We start from the raw sequence: 25,453 nt of genomic DNA, 5'->3' as shown, positions 1-25,453 counted from the left end.
ATCTCTGTTCTTACTCTCACAGAACACCTACGAGTCCAGGGAGATGGCTGAGTGCTAATGCTGCCTGCTGCCAAGCTTGCCAACCCTGGTTCCATGCTCGGAAACCACACGGAGGAAGAAGAGAACCTACTGTCAAAAACTGTCCTGACTCTCACATGTGAATATGTATGTGTGTGTGTGTGTGTGTGTGCGCGCGCGCGCGCGCGCGTATACACCTAAATTAAGGTAAACAATTTAAAACATCCAAAATCTATCCATTTCTCACCCACCCTTTTCACTTCTACCAACACTCTTTCACTACTGATTTCTGTGTGTCTATACATGTTCCTTATAAAGCTTAAAAAAAAAAAAAGTCAGATTGTTGCTCTATGTTTAAAATTCTTCATTGGTCCCAATTTTAGAGTAAAAAGCAAATCCTTAAAGTGCCTTTCAGGTCCCTCACAGTTTAATTTGCCCAACTCATCTTCCTTTTTAAGACAGGGTATCACTATGTAGCCCTGGCTGGTCTTGAACTCACAGAGGTCCACCTCCTTTTCCCCATTGCCTGGGATTAAGAGTATGCACCATCATACACAGCTGGGATTTGAACCCCAGTCCTTGGCTAGCGTAGGGAGTGCTCTGAACCACTGAGCCCTGTCTCTAGTCCTAGTACATTTCTCCCCTAGTCTTCCTTCAATGCTGACCACCACCCTCCCCACTACTGCTTAAACATGGCAGTACACAGCCCTGCCTTTCCCCCTCTGGCCTTTTCTTCCGTCTCGGTTACACGTCACTCAAATGTAACTCTGAGGATAACATTTCTGATGATCCTATTTTGAAGTGCATCACTCCTAACAACACTCTAACATCCCCTGTGTTTCCTTTCCTGATTTAGTCGCCCTCAGTTTGTTCTACAAAACATATCACACAATTTACCTACTTAGGATACACATGTATATTACCTAACTCTTCCGGGTGCAATGTTTTATGAGGACAGGAATTTTTCTTGAATAATGAACAATAGCCCTTCTCCCCTGACCCAAAAGTGCTCATATATAAGAGGCTTTTTTTTTTTTTTTTTTGGTTTTTCAAGACAGGGTTTCTCTGTGTAGCTTTGCGCCTTTCCTGGGGCTCACTTGGTAGCCCAGGCTAGCCTCGAACCCACAGAGATCCGCCTGGCTCTGCCTCCCGAATGTGTGGGATTAAAGGCGTGCGCCACCACCGCCCAGCAAGAGGCTTTTAAAAAAAAAAAAAAAAAAATTTAAAATCAGGCATGTGGCACACGGCTTCAGCCCCAGTATTCCAGAGGCTGAGCCAGAAGGATCTTAAGACCCACATCAGATAAGTTTGCACAACATAGCAAGACTGTATCTGCAAACAAAGCAACCAACACACAACAAAAGGCTTGTTGAAGGATAATCGTGTAGCCTGCAAACTCACAGCAGGTCCTATTGGAGGGAGCAGCAAAGCCTCTACCACCCAGCAGAGCTCACTTTACACTGGACGCCCTTTAAATATGATGAACAAAAGCTCTGCACTGCTGACTGTCAATACGTAAGGAGGAACTCTGGGCCCAACAGAGGGCTAGTAAAGGCAAGTTTTTACCTTCAATTTTACTATATTACTTGGCAAAAAAAAAAAAAAAAGAATGGAGTTCACAGAACAATTTTCTGTACATTTTAAAGCTGTGGGAAGAATTGGAGGAGGGGGTTAAATATAATCAACACATGAAAAGCTTTCTAAAAAATTTTTAAAATTTTAATAAATTTAATAAAAGTCAACCAATGGTGCATAGCCCTTAAATGAAGTAACAAGCACAAGGTAAAGGCAGTGTCTAAGGGAAAACACCTCGAAGAACCCAAGCCAAGGAGACAGACAGTCTTTCCGTTCCGAGCAGGCCCTCCCGTCTCCGGCTTTTACAAAGTTTCCTTCCTTCCTTCCTTCTTTCTTTCTTCCCACTCACTCTTTTGTTCTTGCAGAACAAATTCCTGTGCAATCTGCCTGCACAGGATATCCTCAGAAAACACTGGCCTACCCACTAGCACCAAACAAAAAGAAAGTATCTTCCAACAAAAAACGTCCTAATTCTGTCTAAGGTCAGGACCAAGCACAGAGTTAAGGAATCATCTTAGCTGGAAGGTTGGGGAGCGAAAATGTAAAGAAATAAGAAGAGAGAGAAAACTAAAGAACAAAGCAAAAGCAAAGGGAACCAAAGCCTGTGGGTGGAGGACCTGGAGCCTCAGCCATCAGGTCCAGTCTACGCCGCCCGCCGCATCTGCCACCAGTTAAGACAGGCAAGCCCCATGAGTCAGAGGTACTGCGCCCACGTCGATGTCAGTGTGTGGGCTAGAATGTCGAACTTCTCAACAATGCAGGTTCGTTAACTCAGCACGTTAACTAATTCCTTCAGTTAACCCACTGCTATAGTGGTAGACCGTGGAAACAAAGCAGTCAAGGGCCCCAAACTTTACTTACTTGAGTAAAAGACTTGGGAGCAGAAATATTGACAACCAAAAAGAAGTAATCTTTATCTTTTCTACTTGTAGAACACACACACACACACACACACACACACACACACACACACACACACACCAGCAACATACTTAAAATCCAGAATAATAAAACTGAAATACAAATTCAAATTCAGAGGAAATGTGGATATCTAATATTTAGCTTATAAAACACAGTTCTAATATTTATTCAGCCAGGTTTTTTTTTTTATCATTTTCATTATAAACTTGTCAGGTAGTAATTATTTTCTCAAAATGTTTTCATTACTTTATACTACTTAACATTGTTCTACTTTGATTGTATATTGTCTAAGAAGTTAGCAATAATTTTAATACCTCTTTAAAAACTATTTTAGTTGGATATATTATTTGGTAGCTTTCAATTCAGCTTAAGTTTTTCAATAAAGACATGTACATCTAGCATCATTTTATAGATTATTCATGTTCTTCCATTATTTATTAAAAGTTCTCAGGAGTCAGCTCTCAGGAGGCAGAAGCAGGCTAACCTCTGTGAGTTTGAGGCCAGCCTGGTCTACATAGTAAGTTCCAGGCCAGCCAGGGAGACAGTGAGACCTTACGTCAAACAAAACAAGGCTGAGCATGGTGGCACACGCCCTGACTCCGGCGCTGGCAGAGGCAGGCAGATCTCTCCGAGTTCCAGGCCAGCCAAGGTTACATTGTGAGATCCTGCCCCCCAAAACCAAAACCAACCAACCAAGCTAATGAAAGAGTGCAGTAGTATAAAATACCAGAAAAAAGCAAACCATATAAACCAACCTTCACTGACCACAATGGAGGTAAAAGGAGAAGACTAATCCACATTTCATTACTGTGTTACCTACCTCCACCCCAGTCCAGCCCTCGTCTCTGAACATACCTGCTATGTGGGCCACATGCAACTCTGAGGCATCCCCGCCAGGGCAGGGCAGCAAAGTATCCTGGTCTCTACAGTAACTGGCTGGAGGCAGCTGAACAGGCCCCAGGACCATGCCTTTGGCCGAGCAGCAGCTAAGCTAGACTGTTCTGAATAGAGGAGCCTTAAAATACCACTCTGGCCAGCAATCCATACACGTGGGACATTCACTCCTATACTCAGTGGCCAGAAAGAACAAAGGACAAGTTCAACCCACGGGGCAGGGCGGAGACCTGAGTAAGGGTGGAGCTACTCCAAAAGCTCAGGGGTGGGGGTGGAGATGATACAGAGGCTATTTCAGTCACACAACAGTAACCACTCAATGACAAAATCAGCCAAGATCAGTAGGTACAGAAGTCCCAGTCGCAGAGGTAAAGAGGTGAGGAGACTGTTCAGCGTTTCCTTGGAGAAAACCTGTTTACAGTACAACACCAAACACACTTTGAAAAGACAGGAAACGCCCAACAAGACTCATCTGTACATCACTCTAGTTAGTTCAAGAAACCACAAATCCAAAGTCAAAGAAATAGTTACCGTGTGACTCATAAGCACAGGCAGAAGCAGAGAGCAACTAACCAACTGCCTTTCCTAACAAACGGCCTGTGTGGCTCAATGCAGGTAAAAAGCACAGCTCGCAGCACTGAAAACTGTGAACTTGGAAAGGCAAAAGCCTAATGTTAAGTACAGAGGAAAGTTACATAAAATTTAAGACCTTAAAACTCAGAGTGATCTATGAGACACAAACTAGTAAAGTAAGGGATGGATAACTAAGCAGTGTGGATGGATAACTAAGATAACTACAAAACTAATTCAGAGACCGTGGTGGCACATAGCTAATACCAACGCTTGGCTAGGTGAAAGCTTTCGAGTTCAAAGCCAGCCTGTGCTAAAGCTCCTCTCTCAAAAAACCTCAACTACAGCACCAATAATAGTAGTAATACAAAACAGTACCTGTAACTGTACAGCTGGGAATGTCCACTGCATTGATTATTAAGCACCTACTATATACCAGTTATTTAGGTCAATAAAAGTAACGGAGTAAAATCACAGAAAAGCAGGACCTAAGTACTCACATTAAATAAAAAATATAAAAATACAAGTTGTAATTAACATTGCAAGAGAAAGACTGACTTCAATGTATGTTATCAACAACACTTGACAAACTAAAATCTGTGTTTTCAATGAAACTAACCTTTACAAAGCTGCTGTATCCGTACTATGGGAAAGCAAAAATTAAATGACTAAAGGCTACTATGGTGATATTTTATTTGTACTAAAATATGATTTTATTCTTATGTTAATAAATAAAGTTGCCTGGGGGTCAGAGCTAATAGCAAGCTATAGCAGAAGCTGGGTGGTGGTGGCGCACACCTTTAATCCCAATCACATGTCGATCACATGTCAGGCAGATCTCTGTGTGTTCAAGGATACAGCCAGCATGGAGACACACGCCTTTAATCTCAATACCAACCATAGAGACCTGGAGGTCTGTATAGAGAGGCAGTGATGAGGAGGTCATGTGGTTGGGTTTACAACCAATGAGAAGGCAGAACAGAAAGTCAGTAAAAAGACAGACACACAGGAAGTAGGTCTCTTGCTGAGAGGAGGGACAGCAGCGGCAGGAAGGGTAAGAAGGCGGTTTTAAGTCTCAGCTCTCAGCTCCTGCTCTGACCTCTTTTGACTCTGCATTTGGCTCTGTGTTTCTTATTTAATTAAGACTGTTACATCTACAGGCTACTTCAAATAATGACTCAGAATTTCAAATACCAGGTGGAATTTCTCTGAGGATTTAAAAACTGTTCAGGGAGAGGATCTCCATAATCCATATGTTCATATGGAGAATCTGTCTATCATGATTTACTATTCAATTAGTAAATCTTCTTAAGCCATCAGGAATTTTATAATGTGTTCTTACACTGTAGAAAAAATAAATGCATAGGCAAAATGTGGTATGTACATATAGTGGAGTATTATTATTCAGTCATAAAAAGGAACAAAATTGGATATATGTTACAACAGATATATGCTTTGAAAGCATCATAAGAATCCAGACACACCAGGTGGTGGTGGTGGCGGCGGCGGCGGCGGCGGCGGCGGCGGCGGCGGCGGCGGCGGCGGCGGCGGCGGCGCACGCCTTTAATCCCAGCACTTGGGAGGCAGAGCCAGGGTGGATCTCTGTGAGTTCAGGCCAGCCTGGGCTACAGAACAAGTTCCAGGAAAAAGTCTCCAAAGCTACACAGAGAAACCCTGTCTCGAAAAAACCAAAGGAAAAAAAAAGGGGGGCCAGACACAAAGGACAAATATTTCATAATTCCACTGATATAAAATATCTTGATTTTTCTTTTATATAGATGCCCAAATATTTGAATAAATTTAATGTTACAGAATTTGCACAGTGAAAATGTTTATGGCAAATTTTATGTTATTTACATTTTATCATAATAAAAATTAAAATAACTTGCGTCTCCAAAGATCACTTGATTATTGGGTTACAATCATCACTTACTGTATTAAAACCAAGATTAACAATAATTATTAATTTTAAAATATCAAATTCATTATCAGTATGAATAACATTTTTATTAAAAAGGACTTTTCAAAAGACAACTGAAAGAGTAGCGTTGTCGTTGTTTACAAGTGATCTTAGCAACACCTTGAAGCAAGGAAGTGTACTGTTTAAAAGAAAGTGACAACCTCAGCCAGGAATAAAGGAATCTTAGCAGGCATGCCTGACTGGGGCAGGGAGATCCAGAGGCAAAACCACTGAAGCCGGAGGGAAGAATCTGGTGTGTCCAGGATGAAAAGTGTGGCCACTGCTGAGGCCGTCTGAGGCGGCCAGAGTAAGTATCTGAGGATTTAGACTCTATTCCAATTACAAAAGGAAATCCAGTGAACTGCCCTAAGCAGGGAAGTCATATGGTCTGACTTCCATTTTTAAGATAATCACCACTGCTTGGGAAGAGGGGTAATTACTCAGAGAGAAAAATGAGAAACTGTTGGGAGTCAGGAGGAGGATCATGTTGGCTTGGAGAACAATGACAGCCGTGGAGACAAAGGAAGAGCAGATGTACTTAAAGATGTGGTTCACAGATGGAAGCCATGGGGCTCAGAACTGCTTCCATACAGCAGAAGGAGAAACAAAGACTTTGAGCTTGAGAGCGTGGGTAGTTGCCATGAATACTCAGAAGCAAGTGTCCCGAGGATTTCAATTTAGAAGGTACAAAGACGCACTTGATGCATAAATCTGAAGCTCAGAGACGATCTTGGGGTGAAGGCACCAACACTCAAGGGAATTAAAACCATCACTCGAGGGGGTGGTGGTGAGAAAGCTCGGCTGGTAAAAGTCCTTGTTAGCAAGTTTGATGACCTGAGTTCAGTCCCAGGATCCTGTATAACACGAGAGAGCCAACTCTCCCAAGTTGTCCTCTGATCTCCATGTGCACAACAGGGTCCACATACATTTACACAGCTACACCACAACCCCCAAGTAAAAAATAGATGTAAAATTTAAAATAAGTCAAGATGGGTGGAGAGCTGGCTCTGTTGATCAATTACTTGCTACATAAATATAAGAATCTGAGTTTGATCCCCAGAACCTACTTAAAGGAGCTAGACTGGGGACACATTTATAATCCCAACACTTGGGAGGCAGACAGGTAAATGAATCCCTGGACCAGCTTAGCCTACTGATCGAGTTCCAGGCAATAAGAGACCCTGTCTCAAAAAGAAAGAGTGGATATGGCTCCTAAGTAATAGTACCCCAGGTTATCATGTACATACATGTGCACTGACTTGCACTCACATGAATGCATACATACACATACAAACTATAGATATGGATGAAATCACTTAGATAATAAACTCACACTTAATGGAGAATGCTGACTGAAATCACTGAAGATTCTTTTCTAGTTTGAAACTATGAATCTAGAAAGTAGCAAGATGATATAATCTTAAATGTGAAAAACAAAAACAAAACAAACAAAAATCTACAGACATGGTCCAGTTAATAGAGTACTTGTCCGTTATGTGCAAGGCTCCAAGTTCATCACAAAAACAAACGAACATTAACCTAAATTTCTATATCGATTGAAAATACCCTTTGGAGGCTGGAGAGAAAGAGGCTCAGTGGTTAAGAGTGCTGTCTGTTCTCTCAGAGGACCTACACGGAGGCTAATAACCACCTATAACTCCAGTTCCAGGGGGTTCCAAAGCCCTCTTGTACTCCACAGGCACCGCATGCAAGTGGTGCACAGACACACACACACACACACACACACACACACACACACACACACACGGAAGCAAAACATCCTTGCACATAAAAATTTTAAAAAAGAAAAAATATCTTCAGATACAATGGTAAAACAGACACACCATCAGAAAGAACCCAATGCCAGAAGACTGGCTCCAGGAGAATTGTTAAAGGAAGATATTTAGATAGAATGGGAAATGTGAAATTCTGGAACACCAAGAATAAAGAACCAGTCTGGAGAGATGGCTCAGTGGTAAATAAAGTTTGGTTTCCAGTGCCCAAGTTGGTGAGCTCGTCACCTGTAACTACAGCATCCAATGCCCTCTTTTGTCCCTGAGAGCGCTGCACTCAAATGCACAAACTCACACAGATTCACACACTGTGGTGATCTGAATGAGAATGGCCCCCATAGGCTCATATATTCCGATGCTTAGTAAATAGAAGTGGAACTGTCTGAGAAAGAAGGATTAGGAGGTTTGGCCTTGTTGAAGGAAGTGTGTGGGGGAGGGGCTTTAGAGTTTCAAAAGCCCACACCAGGCCTAGTATGTCTGTCTGTCTGTCTCTCTCCCCGGCCTCCTCTCTCTCTGCATATAGACCAGGATATGAAGCTCCCAAGCTACTGCTCTAGCATCATGCCTGCCTGCATGCTGCCACACTCTCCACCATGATGATGATAGTGGACTAACCCTCTGAAACAGTAAGCAAACTCCAGATTAAATTCATTTAGAATAGTTGCCTTGGTCATGGTCTCTTCACAGCAATAGAAACCCTAAGAACACTCATACATGTAATTTTGTTAAAGATTAGAAACATAAAATTAAAAGGGGGCAAGCTGAAGATGTAGCTCAGTGAGCATACATAAAATTATTAGACAATAAAGAACAAAATACTGCTACATGCTGTAACGGATGATCTCTGAAAGCATTACACCAAATGAAAAAGAGTAAAAAATTAATGCATATTATATACTTCAATTTAGATTAGTGGTTCTCAACCTGTGGGTCACAAACCCTCTCGACCAACTCTTTCATGGTGTTGCCTAAAACCATCAGAAAACACAGGTATTTACATTAAGATTCATAACAGTAGCAAAATTACAGTAATAAAGTAGTAAGGAAAATAATTTGTATGTGTTGGGGTCAGCACACCATGAGGAGCTGTGCTAAAGGACTGCAGCATTAGGAAGGGTGAGAACCACTGGTTTAGATGAAGCATTTAGAACAGGCAATCCACAGAAACAGAAGGCAGATTAATGGGAGCCCTGAGCTGCAGCAGAGGAACACAGAGTCGCTGACTGCTCATGGCTACACAGGACTTCTTGTGTGGAGTTTACATCCTAAGATTAGACTATGTTGGTGGTTGAAAAACTGCAACTACTCATAAAAACAGACAAAAAATTCACTGACTTCTGCCGTTTTCAGACCCGACATTCAGATAGTTAGGCTCTGATTATACAGTTATTTACAACACAGGAAAACAAATGATAACTACTTTATGAGTCATCAATATGAGCCAAGTTGTGGTAAGGATCTGTCACATTTCAACACCAAACTTTACTTTGAGGAACTAGTCCCTGGTAAGCAGAAAGATGGGAAGAGACTCTTATCTAGTCAGTGATTCTCAACCTTTCTAATGCCGCAACACTTTAAAACAGTTCCTCATGTTGTGGTGACACCAACCATACAATTATTTCATTGCTACTTCATAGCTGTAATTTTACCACTGTTACGAATCATAATGTAAATCTCTGATATGCAGGATGTCTGATACCTGATCCCTGTGGGGGTTACGAACCATAGGTTGAGAACCACTGTTCTAAGTAGATTCATGTAATTTTCATTCAAACTTTTATTTTCCCTTTCCAAAACAAAAACTTGATGGACTAGTCTCTCTCTCCCTCTGTGGTGGGAATTAACCAGCTCCCCCCCCCTTTTTTTTGTCTACATTTATCCAGTAACTCCCCATTAGCCCAAACCAGCCAATTCTGAGAGAGAATGGGAACTCATGCCACCCATATAAAAATTCCCTTTCCCACCTGAGAAGTCTATCTCTTTGTGTATAGTGGGGGGTGGGCAGGGGGCATGGTGGCATATGTGTAGTGTGTGTGTGTGTGTGTGTGTGATGTGTGTGTGTGATGTGTGAGATGTGTGAGATGTGTGTGCTGGGGGGGTGGCAGGAACTGTGTTCAAAAAATCTTTGCTGAGTGCTCAGACCTTGCTTTTCCTGTCTTTTTATCCTTTAAATCATTAGGTAAAAAGAAGTGGTCCTGCAACCCTAGATGGTCTCATCATACCAGCATCACTTGTAATCTCAGCCCTAGGGTGGGGACTGGAGGATCCCTGGGACTTGCTGGCCATCAGCCTAACCTAAAACAAGGTATACACCTCCTGAGGAACAATATAAAAAGTTGACCTCTGGCCTCATACACATACACACACAATTTATGTTCGTTCATTCAGTGCAATTTCTTCTTAGCATTATGAATTATATGCTAAAATAGTAAGTTCAGAACCAGACCAAGACACATGGGAATGTGGGTAAGCTACTAATAAATATTTCAAGATGAGCATGGTGGTGAAGGCCTGTAATCCCAACTACCAGGAAAACTGAGGTGGTCCTCTAACATTTCTACACATGTACCCTGCACACACAGAAGAGAACACACTCACTATACACACGATTTTTTTTAAAGGACAAATTGAAATATTTAGAGAACTGATGGAGAGCTACAGATTGACCCGTTGTATCTATGTGTTCTGTATCCTCAGATCTAATTGTTGATAAGGTATTTGAGAGTATGAGGCACCAGAAAAGAGTATATATGTTTCATAAAATCTCTTCCTCTAGAAGGGACCAAAGCTCTGCATTCCAAAAAGTTTTAAGAGCCCTCATAATAGACTGATATTTGGCTTTGCACACTTACACAGCAAAATGGACTTCTGATCTAAGGCTAGAAATGGACAACTATAATAATGTCTTTCCCATGAGTGAGGGGACGGTAGAGAATGGATTTTAAGCAAGAGTAAAGCAAAACAAAGACATCATAGAAAAAGAAAAGTACAAATCAATATTCCTTATGATTACTAATTTAAAAACCTTTAATAAATTTATAACACGTCAAATCCAACAGCAGGAATGCAAGGTTTATAAAAATCAATGTAATATACATTAATACAAATTAAAGAAAACACGATTACCTCAGTATAAAAGGTTCTTATTATTTAGGAAATTTTTTAAAAAAAAGCATTCCCTGATTTAGCTATTATTGTAATTCTGTTTTTTTTTTTTTTTTTTTTTTTTTGGTTTTTCGAGACAGGGTTTCTCTGTGTAGCTTTGCGCCTTTCCTGGAGCTCACTTGGTAGACCAGGCTGGCCTCGAACTCACAGAGATCCGCCTGGCTCTGCCTCCCGAGTGCTGGGATTAAAGGCGTGCGCCACCACCGCCCGGCGGGTAATTCTGTTTTTTAAGTGGTGCTTAAAAGTCATGCCTTGTAGAATTATTGCTGGTTATGTTTCCCAAGAATATATAATAGCAGCTCTGTTTTGCTGAGTACCTGTCACATGCAGAGTATGAAGCACAAGAAGTTGAACTGTGAACAGCCCTCCCTAGAAGGCAGCCACTGTGGGCATAGGCGAGTTGTGGTACTTGGTGGCCACAGTCCCTAGCTCTGAGTCCAAGTGTTCCCACTTAGAGCATCTCCGTAACTTTTATCAAGCTGGCATCACTGTCCCTCCATTTCTTTGTCTATCAATGGACAACACAGGGGCTCAAGAGATGGCACAGTGGCGAGTGCTTGCTGCACACATGAAGACCTAAACTGGGGTCCCCAACACCTACAGCAAAGGAAGGTATGGCGGCACACTGCCTGGAATCCCTGCACCGGGGAAGCAGACACAGGAGGACACCTGGGGTTGGCTGGCCAAATAGCCCGGCCAAATCAGTACACTCGAGGTTTAACCAGAGATTACATCTCACAAAGTAAGGTGGAAAGTGATTACGGCAGCTGTAGTCACCCTCTGCCCCACCACACACACAGGAGCACACAAGTATACACACGCCTGCATAGAGATGCATATACACACACCCACAAATGGACACTACTATAGTGGTTACTCATAGAAGTGGCGCAAGAATTTAAAAAGATTATATGTAAAGACTTTAAAACAAGGACTACATAAATATTTACCTATTGACTGCAGACAGAAAGATTGAGTAGAAGGAAAGATGCCAAGACTTTTCTTTTTTTTTTTTTTTTTTTGGTTTTTTCGAGACAGGGTTTCTCTGTGTAGCTTTGCGCCTTTCCTGGAGCTCACTTGGTAGCCCAGGCTGGCCTCGAACTCACAGAGATCCGCCTGCCTCTGCCTCCCGAGTGCTGGGATTAAAGGCGTGCGCCACCACGCCCGGCCGAAGACTTTTCTTAATAATTAATTACAAGCTTAACCTTCTGCGCATGCTTACATGCTTAACTAACAGACTGCATGGATATGAGAGAGACTTGATTGACTTAATTTGGATAAAAATGCACATGGCAGGGCTGGAAAGAGGACTCAGTCGGCAGAACCACAAGACTCTGCATTTGATCTTCAGAACTCACATTTAAAAGACCAAGTGGGTGGCACATGCTTGGACCTCTGAGCTTTAACTCCAGCTGTGAAAGAAAATATGTTCTTTCTTTCTTTCTCTCTCTCTCTCTCTCTCTCTCTCTCTCTCTCTCTCTCTCTCCCTCCCTCCCTCCCCCTCTTTCTTTCTTTCCTTTCTTTCTTTCTTTCTTTCTTTTTTTTTTTTTTTTTTTTTTTGGAGACAGTAGCTCTGACTGCCCTGGAACTCACTGGTCACTACGTAGACCAGGCTGGCCTCGAACTCAGAGATCCTCTGAGGCCTCTGCCTCCACACCTGGGGAAAATATGTTGTCTTTGAAAATTATGTTCTTAATGTAACAAATTATATATCTTATATCTCATGACAGAATTTTTAATACTATAATTTAACACCAAAATTTCCAACAATGACTCTCGGAGTATTTAGAGGTGGATGAAGCAGGATGATTCCTTGCTGTAGACAACTGTCCTTTGCATGACATGTTTAGCAACCCTGCCTTCTACCCAATAAAGGCCAGTAGCTCCCTTTTCTCAGATATGACCATCAAAACTGTCTCCAGACATTCTCAAACATAATCTGGAGGGCATATTGCTCCCAGCTGAGGACCACTCACTGTATCTTGGCTGTAATACTACAAGAGTCAGAGCTTTGACAAAGGTATAATTAAATGAGTAACACTCACACCCAGTTGTTCACAATTTGAATCCAGTGCAAAGTAAGATCCACAAACAGCTTTTTACTACGGAGATGCATTCTTATATTCCCTTTCATCCTTTTCTTCAACTACTGATAGCTTTCCCAATTAAGCAGATTTTACAGCCTGTAATTTGAAAGTTGAACTAGTATTATAATATAGTTTATAAAAGTTTCCAACATCAACAGATGTTTTTTAAAAAAAAGGTGTTCTGGTTAATCCTAGTAGCCCCAAACTATCAGAATCTCCAGAGTGGTTCCAGACTTTCAAACCACTGCCTAGAACGTCCTTACGTCATGGGGCTAATGCCATAAACATGGGGCTGGAGACCTGCCTCAGAGGTTAAGAGCAAGACCTTCTCTTGCAAAGGACAGAGTTCTGTTCCCAGCTCCCAAAGCACTTGTATCTCCAGCCCCAGAGGATCTGATACCTCGACAGGCATCTGCACTCAAATGCACACACATGCCCCAACACACATAAACACATAACTAAAAACAAATCTTTAAAAAATAAGTCATAAAGGAGAACCTTTAAAAATTGCTAAGCTACATAGCTCATAACCCCTAATATATTTTTAAATACTTGTTTCAAGATATAAAAACTAAATGCCATGCATCTTCATGTTTCATAATATCTCTTGCATGCCATACTACGTGGGGTGGCATACTACATCCATCAGTATTGCCCAAAGCGTGTTCTGTAAAATTAGATCAAGGAATCCATATCAAATAGGACTATGGTGGATGAGGATGCAACTTAAACTTTCATGTTCATGGTACTCAGGAGAATGAGGAGCAGTACAGCTAACTTGGAAAGCAGTTGGACCGTTCCCCATGATGTGAAACACCTGAAATATGAGCCAGTACTCCCACTCCTAAGTACTAACACTAGAGAAATGAAAAACTGTAATCCATACAAAAACCCATCTGCAAATTTTTTAAGCTCTTTTCAAAATTGCCCCAAACTGGGGCTGGAGAGATGGCACGGGAATTAATTAAAAGCAACTGCCTGTAACTCCAACTACAAAGAATCTGATGTTCTTTTCTGGCCTCCCCAGGCACCTGCATACATAAAGCTTGCATACATATAGACATAAATACACACATTAGTAAAATAATCTTTTTTTTAAAAAAAAATCACTGGGTGGTGGTGGTGCACAACTTTAATCCCAGCACTCAGGAGGCAGAGGCAGGTTGGATCTCTAAATTTGAGGCCAGCCTGGTCTACAGAGGAAGTTCCAGACAGCCAGGGCTACACAGAGAAACCGTGTCTCAAAAAAAAAAAAAAAGAAAGAAAGAAAGAAAGAAAAAGAGAGAGAGAGAGAGAGAAAGAGAAAAAGAAAGAGAAAGAAAGAAAGAAAGAAAGAAAGAAAGAAAGAAAGAAAGAAAGAAAGAAAGAAAGAAAGACAAAAACAAACAAAAAAAAATCACTCTAAATTGGAAAAATCTAAATGTCCTTCAATGAATCAAAGAATATAAGCAAAGTTTGATACCGTCTTACGCAAAGCCATTGAACACTTAAAGGAATATACCACTGACACATTCAAGTTGCCTGACTAGAAAGCACTATGCTAAGTTTCCCAAAGAAGCTGTTCACAAAAGGTGTATGGTATATGCTTCCATTATATGACATCCTTTCCAAAGCAAGACTATCGTGGAAGAATAAATCAATAGTTGCCAGAGGTTAAAGGTAGGAAATGTAGCTAGAAAGGATTATTACTTGTTGACTGTTAGGTCCAAAGGAGACTCCAATGCCCCAGTTTTAACTTCTGGGGTCAGATGGTTCTTTCTATTAGTTGTGGGACTCCATGAATCTACACATGTTAAAACTCACAGAACCTGCCAGGCATGGTAGCGCAAGCTTGTAATTGCAGTACTTGACACAGGAAAACTTGGAGTTTAAATCTAGCAAAGGTTATATAGTGAGATTTGTCTCAAAAAAATAAATAAGCAAATAAATAAATTCATAGACTTATATAAAAAAATCTCCACCCAAACTCTTAAATGAAGAAAACAGAAGACAGGCAAAGCAATGAAGTTGTTGAATCATTTTCATGCCAGTTCCATCAAAACGGAAAATACCCTCCATAACCATCATATCACAGAACACAAATTTTACAGTATCTAGACAAAAATGTACAGTCCACTCTGGGGTTTAAATTTAACTTGTTTTCGATATAAATAACTTCTCATAATTGTAGTGAAGGTTTAGTAGGGTCCTTTCTGAACACAAAAAAATATGTGGACTTCAGCATTTTATGATCAGTTCATCTTAGCAGAAGCACATCATTGCCTGCGTAGTCAAGGCAAAAGAAAACGAACTATCTAAGGGATGACAGGAATGTGCCAACCCTCTTTGCCCCTCGGAATTCCCAAAGTCAATGCAGCTAGCACCTGGTACAGTGACTTCAATGCAAGCTTGGAGTTGACATTCCTAGGGAGGGACTCACAATAAACCTAGATCATTCCTAAAGATCTATAATACAATCCTTTGTAACCTAAGCAGTCAGCTGTTTCACTGAAACTACGGAAGCATGCAGCAACTGTGCTTGTGTTCTCTCTCTCTCTCTCTCTCTCTCTCTCTCTCTCTCTCTCTCTCTCTCTCACTCTCTCTCTCTCTCTCTCTCTCTCTCTCACACACACACACACACACACACACACACACTACAGCTTCTGTGCATAAAATGCACATATGTCTGTGAAGATATAATACCCAACTCAATCGAGTCAGTGTCTTAGTTTCTTCTCCTGTAGCTGTGATAAAACACCCCGACAAAAGCAACTTCCAGGAGAGAGGGCTTCTTCTGGTCCAGTTACACGTTACAATCCATCATAAAGGGGAAATCACAGTCCGAGGGAGCTGGTCCCTCCCATCACACCCATATCATGGGACAGAGAACAATGCATGAAAGCACTTTGCTAGGGCTCAGCCCACGTTCTCCACTCAGGAGTCTCCTGCTCACAGTTAAAAAAGGTCTTCCTGACAACACCAACTGACATGCTAACTTGGATAGGGGAAATCTCATATAGCCCACCCCTAGGTGAAGAGCTATAGGCAATCAAGGGATGTTGAGAAAGGGAGAACCAGTTTTCTCCAAGGATGAGTCCCCTTATAGGTTACCTAATCTCAAGTAGTCAGCTCCAAACACATGCACATAAGAGCAACATTAAATGGACTCAGTAGGCTGTATGTACATATACATGTATAGCTACGTGATAATACTAAAGAAGAGGAGGTCATGAATTTGAGAGGGAGTGGAGGAATAAGAAAGGAACTGGAGGGAGGTGGCAATGGTGTAAACACAGTACTCATTTCCTCACATCAATTACCAAAACCAATACAATCCCTCACAGACATTCTCAGAGGCTAACTTTAATGCAGACAATCCCTCAGAGGTATACCAGAGGCTTGCCTTCTAGGTGTAAAGTTGACAATTAATACTAACCATCACATATGGGAAGTTCTAAAATGTTTAACTATCAGTAATTTTAATGTATCGATTATTAAAATACTTATTTAGTATCTACATTTGCAATGCACTATATATAACAAGGCTAGAGACATATCAGTAAGCTAGAAAGATGAGATCTGTGCCCAAGTGTATCCCACATACTTTAATACACCAACAGGTCTTGTTTCTATATCAACCATCTAAAACAGTGATTCTCAACCTGCGGGTCAAGACTCCTTTGGAGGAGGAACAATCCTTTCATGGGGGTCACCTAAGACTACTTGCATATCAGATATTTACATTACAATTCATAACAGTAGCAACATGAGAAACTGTAGTAAAGGGTCACAGCATTAGGAAGGTTGAGAACCACTGGTTTAAAGTAAATTAAATGAGGAAGACATTCCAGGTCAGAGATAGTCAACTAGTGATGATATAGCACCAGAATACATTCTTAATGAAAAAATATGTACTATGGACTCTAGATTTCTGTACATGCATCACATAAAGCGCTAAGACAGAAAAACAGGAGGAAGGTAAAAGAGGACTCGATTGAGAAGTACACTAGCCACACCAAGAACTCCAGATTTATCTTGTTGGCAACTAGAACATGTTAAAAAGCAATAAGAAGCCCAGGTGGTGTGGCACACAGCTAAAATACTAGCACTTGGAAGGGTATAGGCAGGAAGACCAGGTTCAAGGTCAGCCTCAGCTATATAACCAGCCAAGTTAAAAACCAGTACAGGGGAAAGAAAGAGAAAGCAGAGAGACAACAAACAGAATTTCAGGAGGTTTTAATTTCTGTTTTGTTTGGGTTATGTTTGGAGCAGCAGGACTGTAGGCATACATTCCCACACCTGCAGGACTGTAGGCATGCATTCCCACACCTGCAGGACTGTAGATATACATTCCCACACCTGCAGGACTGTAGGCATGCATTCCCACACCTGCAGGACTGTAGATATACATTCCCACACCTACAGGACTGTAGGCATGCATTCCCACACCTGCAGGACTGTAGGCATGCATTCCCACACCTGCAGGACTGCAGGCATACATTCCCACACCTGCAGGACTGCAGGCATACATTCCCACACCTGCAGGACTGCAGGCATACATTCCCATACCTGCAGGACTGTAGATATACATTCCCACACCTGCAGGACTGTAGATATACATTCCCATACCTGCAGGACTGTAGGCATGCATTCCCACACCTGCAGGACTGTAGATATACATTCCCACACCTGTAGGACTGTAGATATACATTCCCACACCTGCAGGACTGTAGGCATGCATTCCCATACCTGCAGGACTGTAGATATACATTCCCACACCTGCAGGACTGTAGGCATATATTCCCATACCTGCAGAACTGTAGGCATACATTCCCATACCTGCAAGACTGTAGATATACATTCCCACACTTGCAGGACTGTAGGCATGCATTCCCATACCTGCAGGACTGTAGATATACATTCCCATACCTGCAGGACTGCAGGCATACATTCCCACACCTGCAGGACTGTAGGCATGCATTCCCACACCTGCAGGACTGTAGATATACATTCCCATACCTGCAGGACTGTAGGCATACATTCCCACACCTGCAGGACTATAGATATACATTCCCATACCTGCAGGACTGTAGATATACATTCCCATACCTGCAGGACTGCAGGCATACATTCTCACACCTGCAGGACTGTAGGCATGCATTCCCACACCTGCAGGACTGCAGGCATAATTCCCACACCTGCAGGACTGCAGGCATACATTCCTATACCTGCAGGACTGTAGGCATGCAATCCCATATCTGTTTTATGTGGTGCTTGGGACTGACCCACAGCTTTCTGCATGCCAGGCAAGCCATGTGGAACAGCCTCAATTTTTTAAGTTTCTCTTTTAAATGAGTATATATTTTTAAATGTCTGGATTATGGAGATAGGTTCAATGTGTACACTCCTTTAAGGAAATATAAAACAAAAGGTCACTAATAGTTAAATGTGGATCAGTTAGGTTCACTAAAATCAAGTATTCACTCAACTCTCGCAAAGTATCAAGAAAATGTAATGTCCTATCCCTCACCAACTGCAGCATTTGGGAAAGCTAGCCCTGCCCCTTGCCTGGGCTGTGTGGGAGAGGCGACCCTGGGCACAGGTGTGGGAAAGCTGGCCCTACTGACTAGGCGAGGGAGAGCTGATCTCACTCTTCACCTGAGCAAGGCAGGAGAGCTGGCAGGCTGACCAACTCAGCCACCACCCAGGCCCAGGTCCAGGGCTTTGAGGTGGTCCACCGCAATACCTACCCCATGTATGACCTGCGAAGTAACTGGTCCTGTAGGAAAGGACCAAAGCTGCAGGACCTCCATGATTCAGGGCAACAGCAGGATATCCCCGAGAGTCCTGGTGAGGACTGGTAGTGTAGCAGAAGCCAGAAGTCTCAACTAGACCAAGGAGTAACTGAATGAACATTTGCAAGTAAAGCTGCTTGGACAAAAGGGTGGGTGTACTGCGTGACACACTGTGATACACTTTTTTTTCTCCTATTTTCTTTTGGGGAGGTTACAAGGGTGAAGGACAGAAATGGAAGGACTGGAAGATAAGTGGGTTTGGGGTGCATGATGTGAAATTTACAAAGAATCAACAAAAAAAATTATGGGAAGAAGAAAGTGTACTGTTAGTATTAGTTAAATGCTTCACTCTTTTCAAATCATTCTTAGCTTCCCATGCTAACACTGGTAAGACAGAGAGAGGTCATATGTGAAATGGAAAACTGCTCTTATTCCAAGATACGAGATATCAAAAATGAAAATGTGACAAATTTACTAACTGGTTGAATACAGTTCATCTTCATTTTCTCTGGCCGATTCCATGAGTTCAGTTTATATTCTGTTAATTCCTCCGCTGGGTTTTTGATGGTGTGCCCAATATTCGTCTTAACTAAAATCAATGTGATACGCACAAATAGCCAAGACTGATCTTTTTTTCCTGTCTAGACACAAGTAAGTCTGACCATATAACCTTGCAAAGATTCTCCACATTGAATTCAGTAAGTCTCAACCCCCACATGGCACACGGGGCTCTTTTGCAAGGTGTACTGCATTTCTTTATCATTTCCTGGTCACTCACTCACCCCATGCTTTGGACTTACTGAACTCTGTAGCTCCTAAACCATCCCCAAATACTTTCTTCTCGTCACCCCCATTCCCACTTTACTAACTAACCCCTGCTATTTCCGATGTCTCAGTGCAGTAATACTATCCACAGACACTAGAAAAAGTACCTCCTGTTCCTGTCACCTCCACGAGAAGACAATGATACACAGAAGCTACCAAAGGCTCTAAAGTTAGCCACATCCCAACTGTCCCTAGACTCATGGGAAGGAGGGGGTGCATTTAAGTCACCGAATCTTTGAATTTTGCAAACATCTGCAATCCTAGCACAGAGTCCGAGGTATGAGGACCATGACTGCAAGACCATCCTGAATAGGTAATGTAATAAGACACTGTTGAAAAAACAATCCCAAGAACATAAACCAGGAGAGGCCAAGACTCTAATATATCCTAATAAATACACACCTTTAACCTGCTAAAACTAATTGAAAAATCAATGTCCAAAACAATTCTGGAAAAAGTTACAAATTAATTATCTAATAATAATAATAATAATGCATTGTCAGCATTTTCAAACAGAAAAGACTACAATTACAAGTTGATAGAAGGCCAGACATGATGGCACACGCCTTTAATGCTAGTAGAGACAGGTGTATCTGTGAGTTAGAGGCTCCTGGTCTAGATAGCAAATTCCAGGCCACCCAGGGAAAAACATAGGAAGACCCTGTCTCAAAAACAGACAAACAAGAAAATGAAAGTCGTGGGTGTTGTATGATCTTTTGTTTGTGTTCTGACAAATAAAGCTTGCCTGGAGATCCGAGGGCAGAGTTAGTCACTAATTAACCATAGAGGCCAGGCAATGGTGGCACATACCTTTAATCCCAGCATTTGGGAGGAGGAAGCAGGAAGATCAGGAGTTCAAGACCACCCTGGGCTACACAAGATTAAACCAGTCTAAAAGAGAAACAGTTCTGGGCAATGGTGGCTCACACCTTTAATTCTAGCACTTGGGAGGCTCAAGTATTTAATCCCAGCATTAAAGAAGTGGAGACAGAAATATAAGGCTGGTGGAGACAGGATCTTGCCCCCGAGTCGGACTGAGGGCCACCGTAGAGACAGGATCCCCATATTCAGTCTGAGATTTCATAGAGGTAAGAAGTCTCTGGTAGCTGCTACTCTGCTTCTCTGATCTTTCAGCTTTCACCCTCAATATGTGACTCTGGGTTTTTATTGTTAAGACATATTGAGAATCACACAGGGTCTGGAAAAAGGGCTCGGCAGTTAAAAGCACTGGCTGTTTTTCCAGAGGATCTGGGTTTAATAGCCAGCACCCTATGGTAGCTCATAACCAACTGTAATTCTAGTCCTAGGGAATCTGATACCATCTTCTGGGTTCCCTGAACAACAGAAACTCACATAGTATACATACATACATATTACATACATACATACATACATACATACATACATACATACAGGCAAAACACTCATACACATAAAATAAAGTAATTTTAAAATTGTTTAAGTAAAATAAAATGAAGTCCTTCATCAAATCTCCTGCCAAGGAAGATTGTAAAGCAAGCCTTGACTGGCAAACACACTTGTCTTACTTTGTCCTCTTATCTACCAAGAATTTAACCCCAAGATATTCCTCCAATTATCTGTATGCCCACATATACAAATGTATATACGCACTGTCCCAAGTGGATATTTTTCTAGCCTGAAGAATAGTGGAGAAACAGACTAGCCCAATATATTCTAACTACAAAGAGCTCAAGCTTAAGGTTCTGTTGTTTTTCACTGTTCTGTGCAGGAAAGATCTCCACCGCAATTATCCTCTACAGTTTGGGTCTAAATGTGTTCAGTATACAAATAAAAGCATGAATTCCCCACGACAGAAATATTCACATCCTAATAGGTTATACAGGTAAAAATAAGAAAAATCCCTTCCAAGAATGATCTTTGGGCATTTACAAGTGAGCAGGGTTCAAGAACCATTGTGAAAGCGGCCCAGGAAGATCTAAGGGCCAAAGGCTGGAGAGCACCAAAGCCAAGCAGTGTCTTCTGGACACGAAAGAACCACTGCACTCATGAGCTCTCAGCAGCTGTGGTGCCTGCACAAGACCTGCACAAGATCAAGCCAGTCAGCATTCTAGCACAGAGGAGGGGGCAGCTCATGAGCATGTCCCTAACTGAAGAACCTGGCAGTCAATGGCTTCTGGGGGAGGGAGGGTAAATCTTCTTTAAGGCTGTGGCCCTGTTGGTCAGCTATACTGCAGGGGATTACCCCAAAGAAATTGGGTTTTTTTAAAGGAGATATGTGTGGATCTTGGAGGAATTAGGAGTAGTAGTGAATATAATAAAATACATTGTATGAAATTCTCAAAGAATTAGTAAAAACATACTAAAATAAATTTTGTTTTGTTTTGTTTCAAGACAGGGTTTCTCTGTGTACCTTTGGCTGTCCTGGAACTCACTCTGTAGACCAGGCTGGCCTTGAACTCACAGAGATCTGCCTACCTCTGTCTCCTGAGTGCTGGGATTAAAGAAGTGTGCTGCTACCACCACCTGGCTAAAAATATACTAAAATACCATCCCACCCCACCCCACCCCCGGAGCTGAGGACTGAACCCAGGGCCTTCAAGCACTCTATCACTGAGCTAAATCCCCAACCCCTACTAAAATAATTTTAAGAGTGGGCAAAAGACATGTTTCTCAAATCATATAATAAAGCAACACACACACACACACACACACACACACACACACACACACACACACGGAAAGCAAGTAAATCTCTTCTAAAGATATTAAATTGACAGTGTCCTATTTCACCCAGAAGAGGAGGAAGGGAGAAAGAGCAGAAATCCCCACTGTCTATATAGGCCCTCCATCCACATGCTGGACTGGACAGGCAGCTGCAGAGCCACCCTTCACTCCTTACAAGTTATCAGAGTCCTTTCTTACCTTGACTTTCCTTTCTCCTACCTAGCATACTCTAAGAACATTACAGTCTTTCATCCCAGCTCCGTACACAGATACCAAACTCCAAAGTTGCTCAAGTATCTTATATTAAAGGCTACAATATTTGCATAAAACCTAATCATATTCTCCCACATACTTTGTTTTTGAGGCAAGGTCTTACTCCATAGTCCAGACTGCCCTCCGACTTTCAGCAATCTTTCCACCTGTATTACAATGCTCAATACTATGTAAACATGTTGTAATGACCAGAAAATGACGACAGGGAAATCTGCATCATGTTCAGTATAGATCTAGTTGGGTTTCTGAGGTCTTTTTTTAACCCTCACACATTTCTGATCCTTGGTTCACAGTCTGGGTTCTATGGGCTAACTATACTTCCTTATTCCTGCCCCTTTATCGTCAGGATCAAGGCATAAGAAAATTTCCCTACCTTCATATTATGTAGATAAATAGCTTTCTGGTAACATTCTGGCACTCTCCACTAACATCCTCTGTTATCTAGGTGTACACCTAAAGTTAATCAGCTCATTTGTATTATCAATAGAAGGAGAAATCTGGGGAGGGGGGGGGCAAGTAGCCAGAAGTGGCAAGAATTTATCAAGTGCAGTCTCCTGCCAGACAGACATCTGGAGGCTTTACTGCTGCCTGGTGTGCTGCTGACTCGTGACTCTAACAAGTGAGACCAGGAGCTCATGCCCCAGGCCACCAGGAGATGCCTAACAACGGGAAGTGACACAAAACTAGATTGCACCAAACAGTCTCTTGCCGTAGCTCCACAGTTGAAAGGGGCTTTAAGAACTTGATGAAAATCAGTTATCATTCACTTTTAACATACACGCAATTAAAGATTTCTTAAAGTTCTATTTGATATCTCACTTTGGGAGATGAAGGCAAATGTCTAGCATATTAAGGTAACATAATAAAAAGGCTTTTATTGGCAACAGTCAATTTTAGTTTTTAGTGCTATTACATTTTCCTAGTGTAGGGTTCTTGTTGTAAAATATTATTCTAAGCTGTGTTCCTTTTGTTTATGTTGCATCTGTTTAACTCTGTAAAGCTGTGTTATTGTGCCTGTCTAAAACAACTTATGGTCTAATAAACTGAACTCACGCCAATAGTGAGGCAGGAGAAGTAGGTGGTGTTGGCAGGCAGAAAGACTATACAGAAGGAGAGATCTGGGAGGAAAGAGAAGGAGCCAGAGAAGGAGGAGAACTCAGGGGGCCAGCCACCCAGCTACAGAGCAAGCCATGAAGTAAGGAGTAAGATTTACAGAAGTAGGAGAATGGGAAAAGGCCCAAGGCAAAAAATATATGAGGCTAAAGTTAAAGTTAAGGAAATGCCCAGATAAAGCCAGGCATTCATAAGTAGTAATAAGACTGTGTATGTGTGATCTATTTGGGAACTGGGTGGTGGGCTCCCAAAAAAGAGTTTAAAAAAAAGGTTCTCTCAAGGAATAGAACTGATAGAATGATTATTTTATATAGAGAGATATATAAAGGGGATTAATTAGAATGGCTTAGCTACTGTGGTCCAGTTAATTTAACAATGGTTGTCCACCAACAGAAAGTCCAAGAATCCAGCAGTTGTTCAATCCACGAGGCTGGATATCTCAGCTTCTCTTTAGTAAACTCTGGAATCCTAGAAAAGCAGGCTCTAATATCAGTGAATGGATGGACTTGCCAGGGATAACGAAAGCAAACAGGCAAAGAGCAAAGTGCCCTTCTTCCATGTCCTTTATACAGGCTGCCAGCAGAAGGTGTGGACAGATTTAGAGGTGGGTATTTCCAGCTCAAAGAGATCTGGATTAAAGGTGGGTCTTCCCACTTCAAATTATTTAATTAAAACAATTCCCTCACTGGTATACACAGCACGTGGATTTTAGTTAATTCCTGATGTAGTCAAGTTGATAAGCAAGAATAGCCATCACACCTTGATTAAGGAAATTCAAGCACTTTAGTTTATTTAGAAACAAAATTCTGCTTTTGATATACAGACCTTAAGAGGGAATGAATCAATGGAAAGATAAGTTTTTATTTTTGTTTTACATCAGGGTCTCATATATCCTAGGCCAGCCCGAATTTACTATGTAGACAGATGAGGGTGACCTTGAACTTGTGAGCCTCCTACAACTGCCTCCTCAGTGCTGGGATTAGACATACACCACCACATCTTGTTTATGTAGTGCCAGGGACTGAACCCAGGCTTCAGGCATCTAGGCAAGCATTCTACTAACTGATGCACATCTCCAGCCATGCTGGAGCAGACGAATAAGGAAGAAGTCCTTGTTTCTAATGAGCAAACAGAGAATAAAAACAGTGTGAGCTGAGTGTGAAGAAGGCAGAAGGAGGAAAAAAAAATCATTACATTCAAGGTCATCCTTCATTACACAGTAAGCCTGAGGACAGCCTGAGATACAGGACACCCTGTCACTGCCCTCTCCCCACGCCCACCCCCAAAAACTGAGTAAAGTATTTGCCATGTCTGGTGACCTGAGTTCAATCATTGGAACCCACACAAAGGTGGAAAGAAAGAACCAAGTCTACAGTTGTCCTCTGACCACCACACTTATACCACGGAACACATGCACGTGCGTACACACACATACACACACACACACACACACACACACACACACACACACACACACAAAAAAAAAACACGCTTAAAGAAAAATCACTAAACAAAACAAACCCACTATAAAAAGGTAAATAAAACCGCACAAATAAAAATTACTGTTGGAGCCCTGAGCCCTGTTTCCAAGCCAGATGCTACACTAAACATCCTGATTATTTCAAAGATGCACTGAGATCCAACCCAACCCTTGAGGCTTCTGCCAAAACGGCACAAGTCAAGCTCCAAGAATAGCCCTGGCAGAGCCTTCCAACTACAGGCCTCCTCAGAGAGACTGTAGAAGAGTGCCCTACTCTAGGACTAAGGCCAGGTCACAGT

The 25,453-nt window shown here is 41.9% G+C and overlaps 1 protein-coding gene across 12 annotated transcripts in view; it reads right to left on the bottom strand.

Annotated features, from left to right (window-relative positions):
• Positions 1-25,453, bottom strand: part of Abl2 (ABL proto-oncogene 2, non-receptor tyrosine kinase) — a 103,847-nt gene that overhangs the window by 33,500 nt on the left and 44,894 nt on the right. For 2 of the 12 annotated variants that reach the window (XM_076547728.1, XM_076547729.1), the window contains exon 1: positions 3,370-3,586. The exons of 7 other annotated variants lie outside the window; for them this stretch is intronic. In XM_076547728.1, coding sequence (XP_076403843.1) covers positions 3,370-3,481 — 112 coding nt within the window. In that variant the 5' untranslated portion in view covers positions 3,482-3,586. Of the gene's footprint in view, positions 1-3,369; positions 3,587-12,941; positions 13,080-25,453 lie in introns of those variants that run through there. 3 more of the 12 variants (XM_076547739.1, XM_076547737.1, XM_076547734.1) reach the window with 3 other exon arrangements.

The sequence above is a fragment of the Peromyscus maniculatus genome, chromosome 11 (assembly GCF_049852395.1).
Source record: "Peromyscus maniculatus bairdii isolate BWxNUB_F1_BW_parent chromosome 11, HU_Pman_BW_mat_3.1, whole genome shotgun sequence".
NCBI classification, from domain to species: Eukaryota; Metazoa; Chordata; class Mammalia; order Rodentia; family Cricetidae; genus Peromyscus; species Peromyscus maniculatus.
Note: the sequence above shows the minus strand (reverse complement) of the source record. Positions and strands in the feature narration are given on the sequence as shown.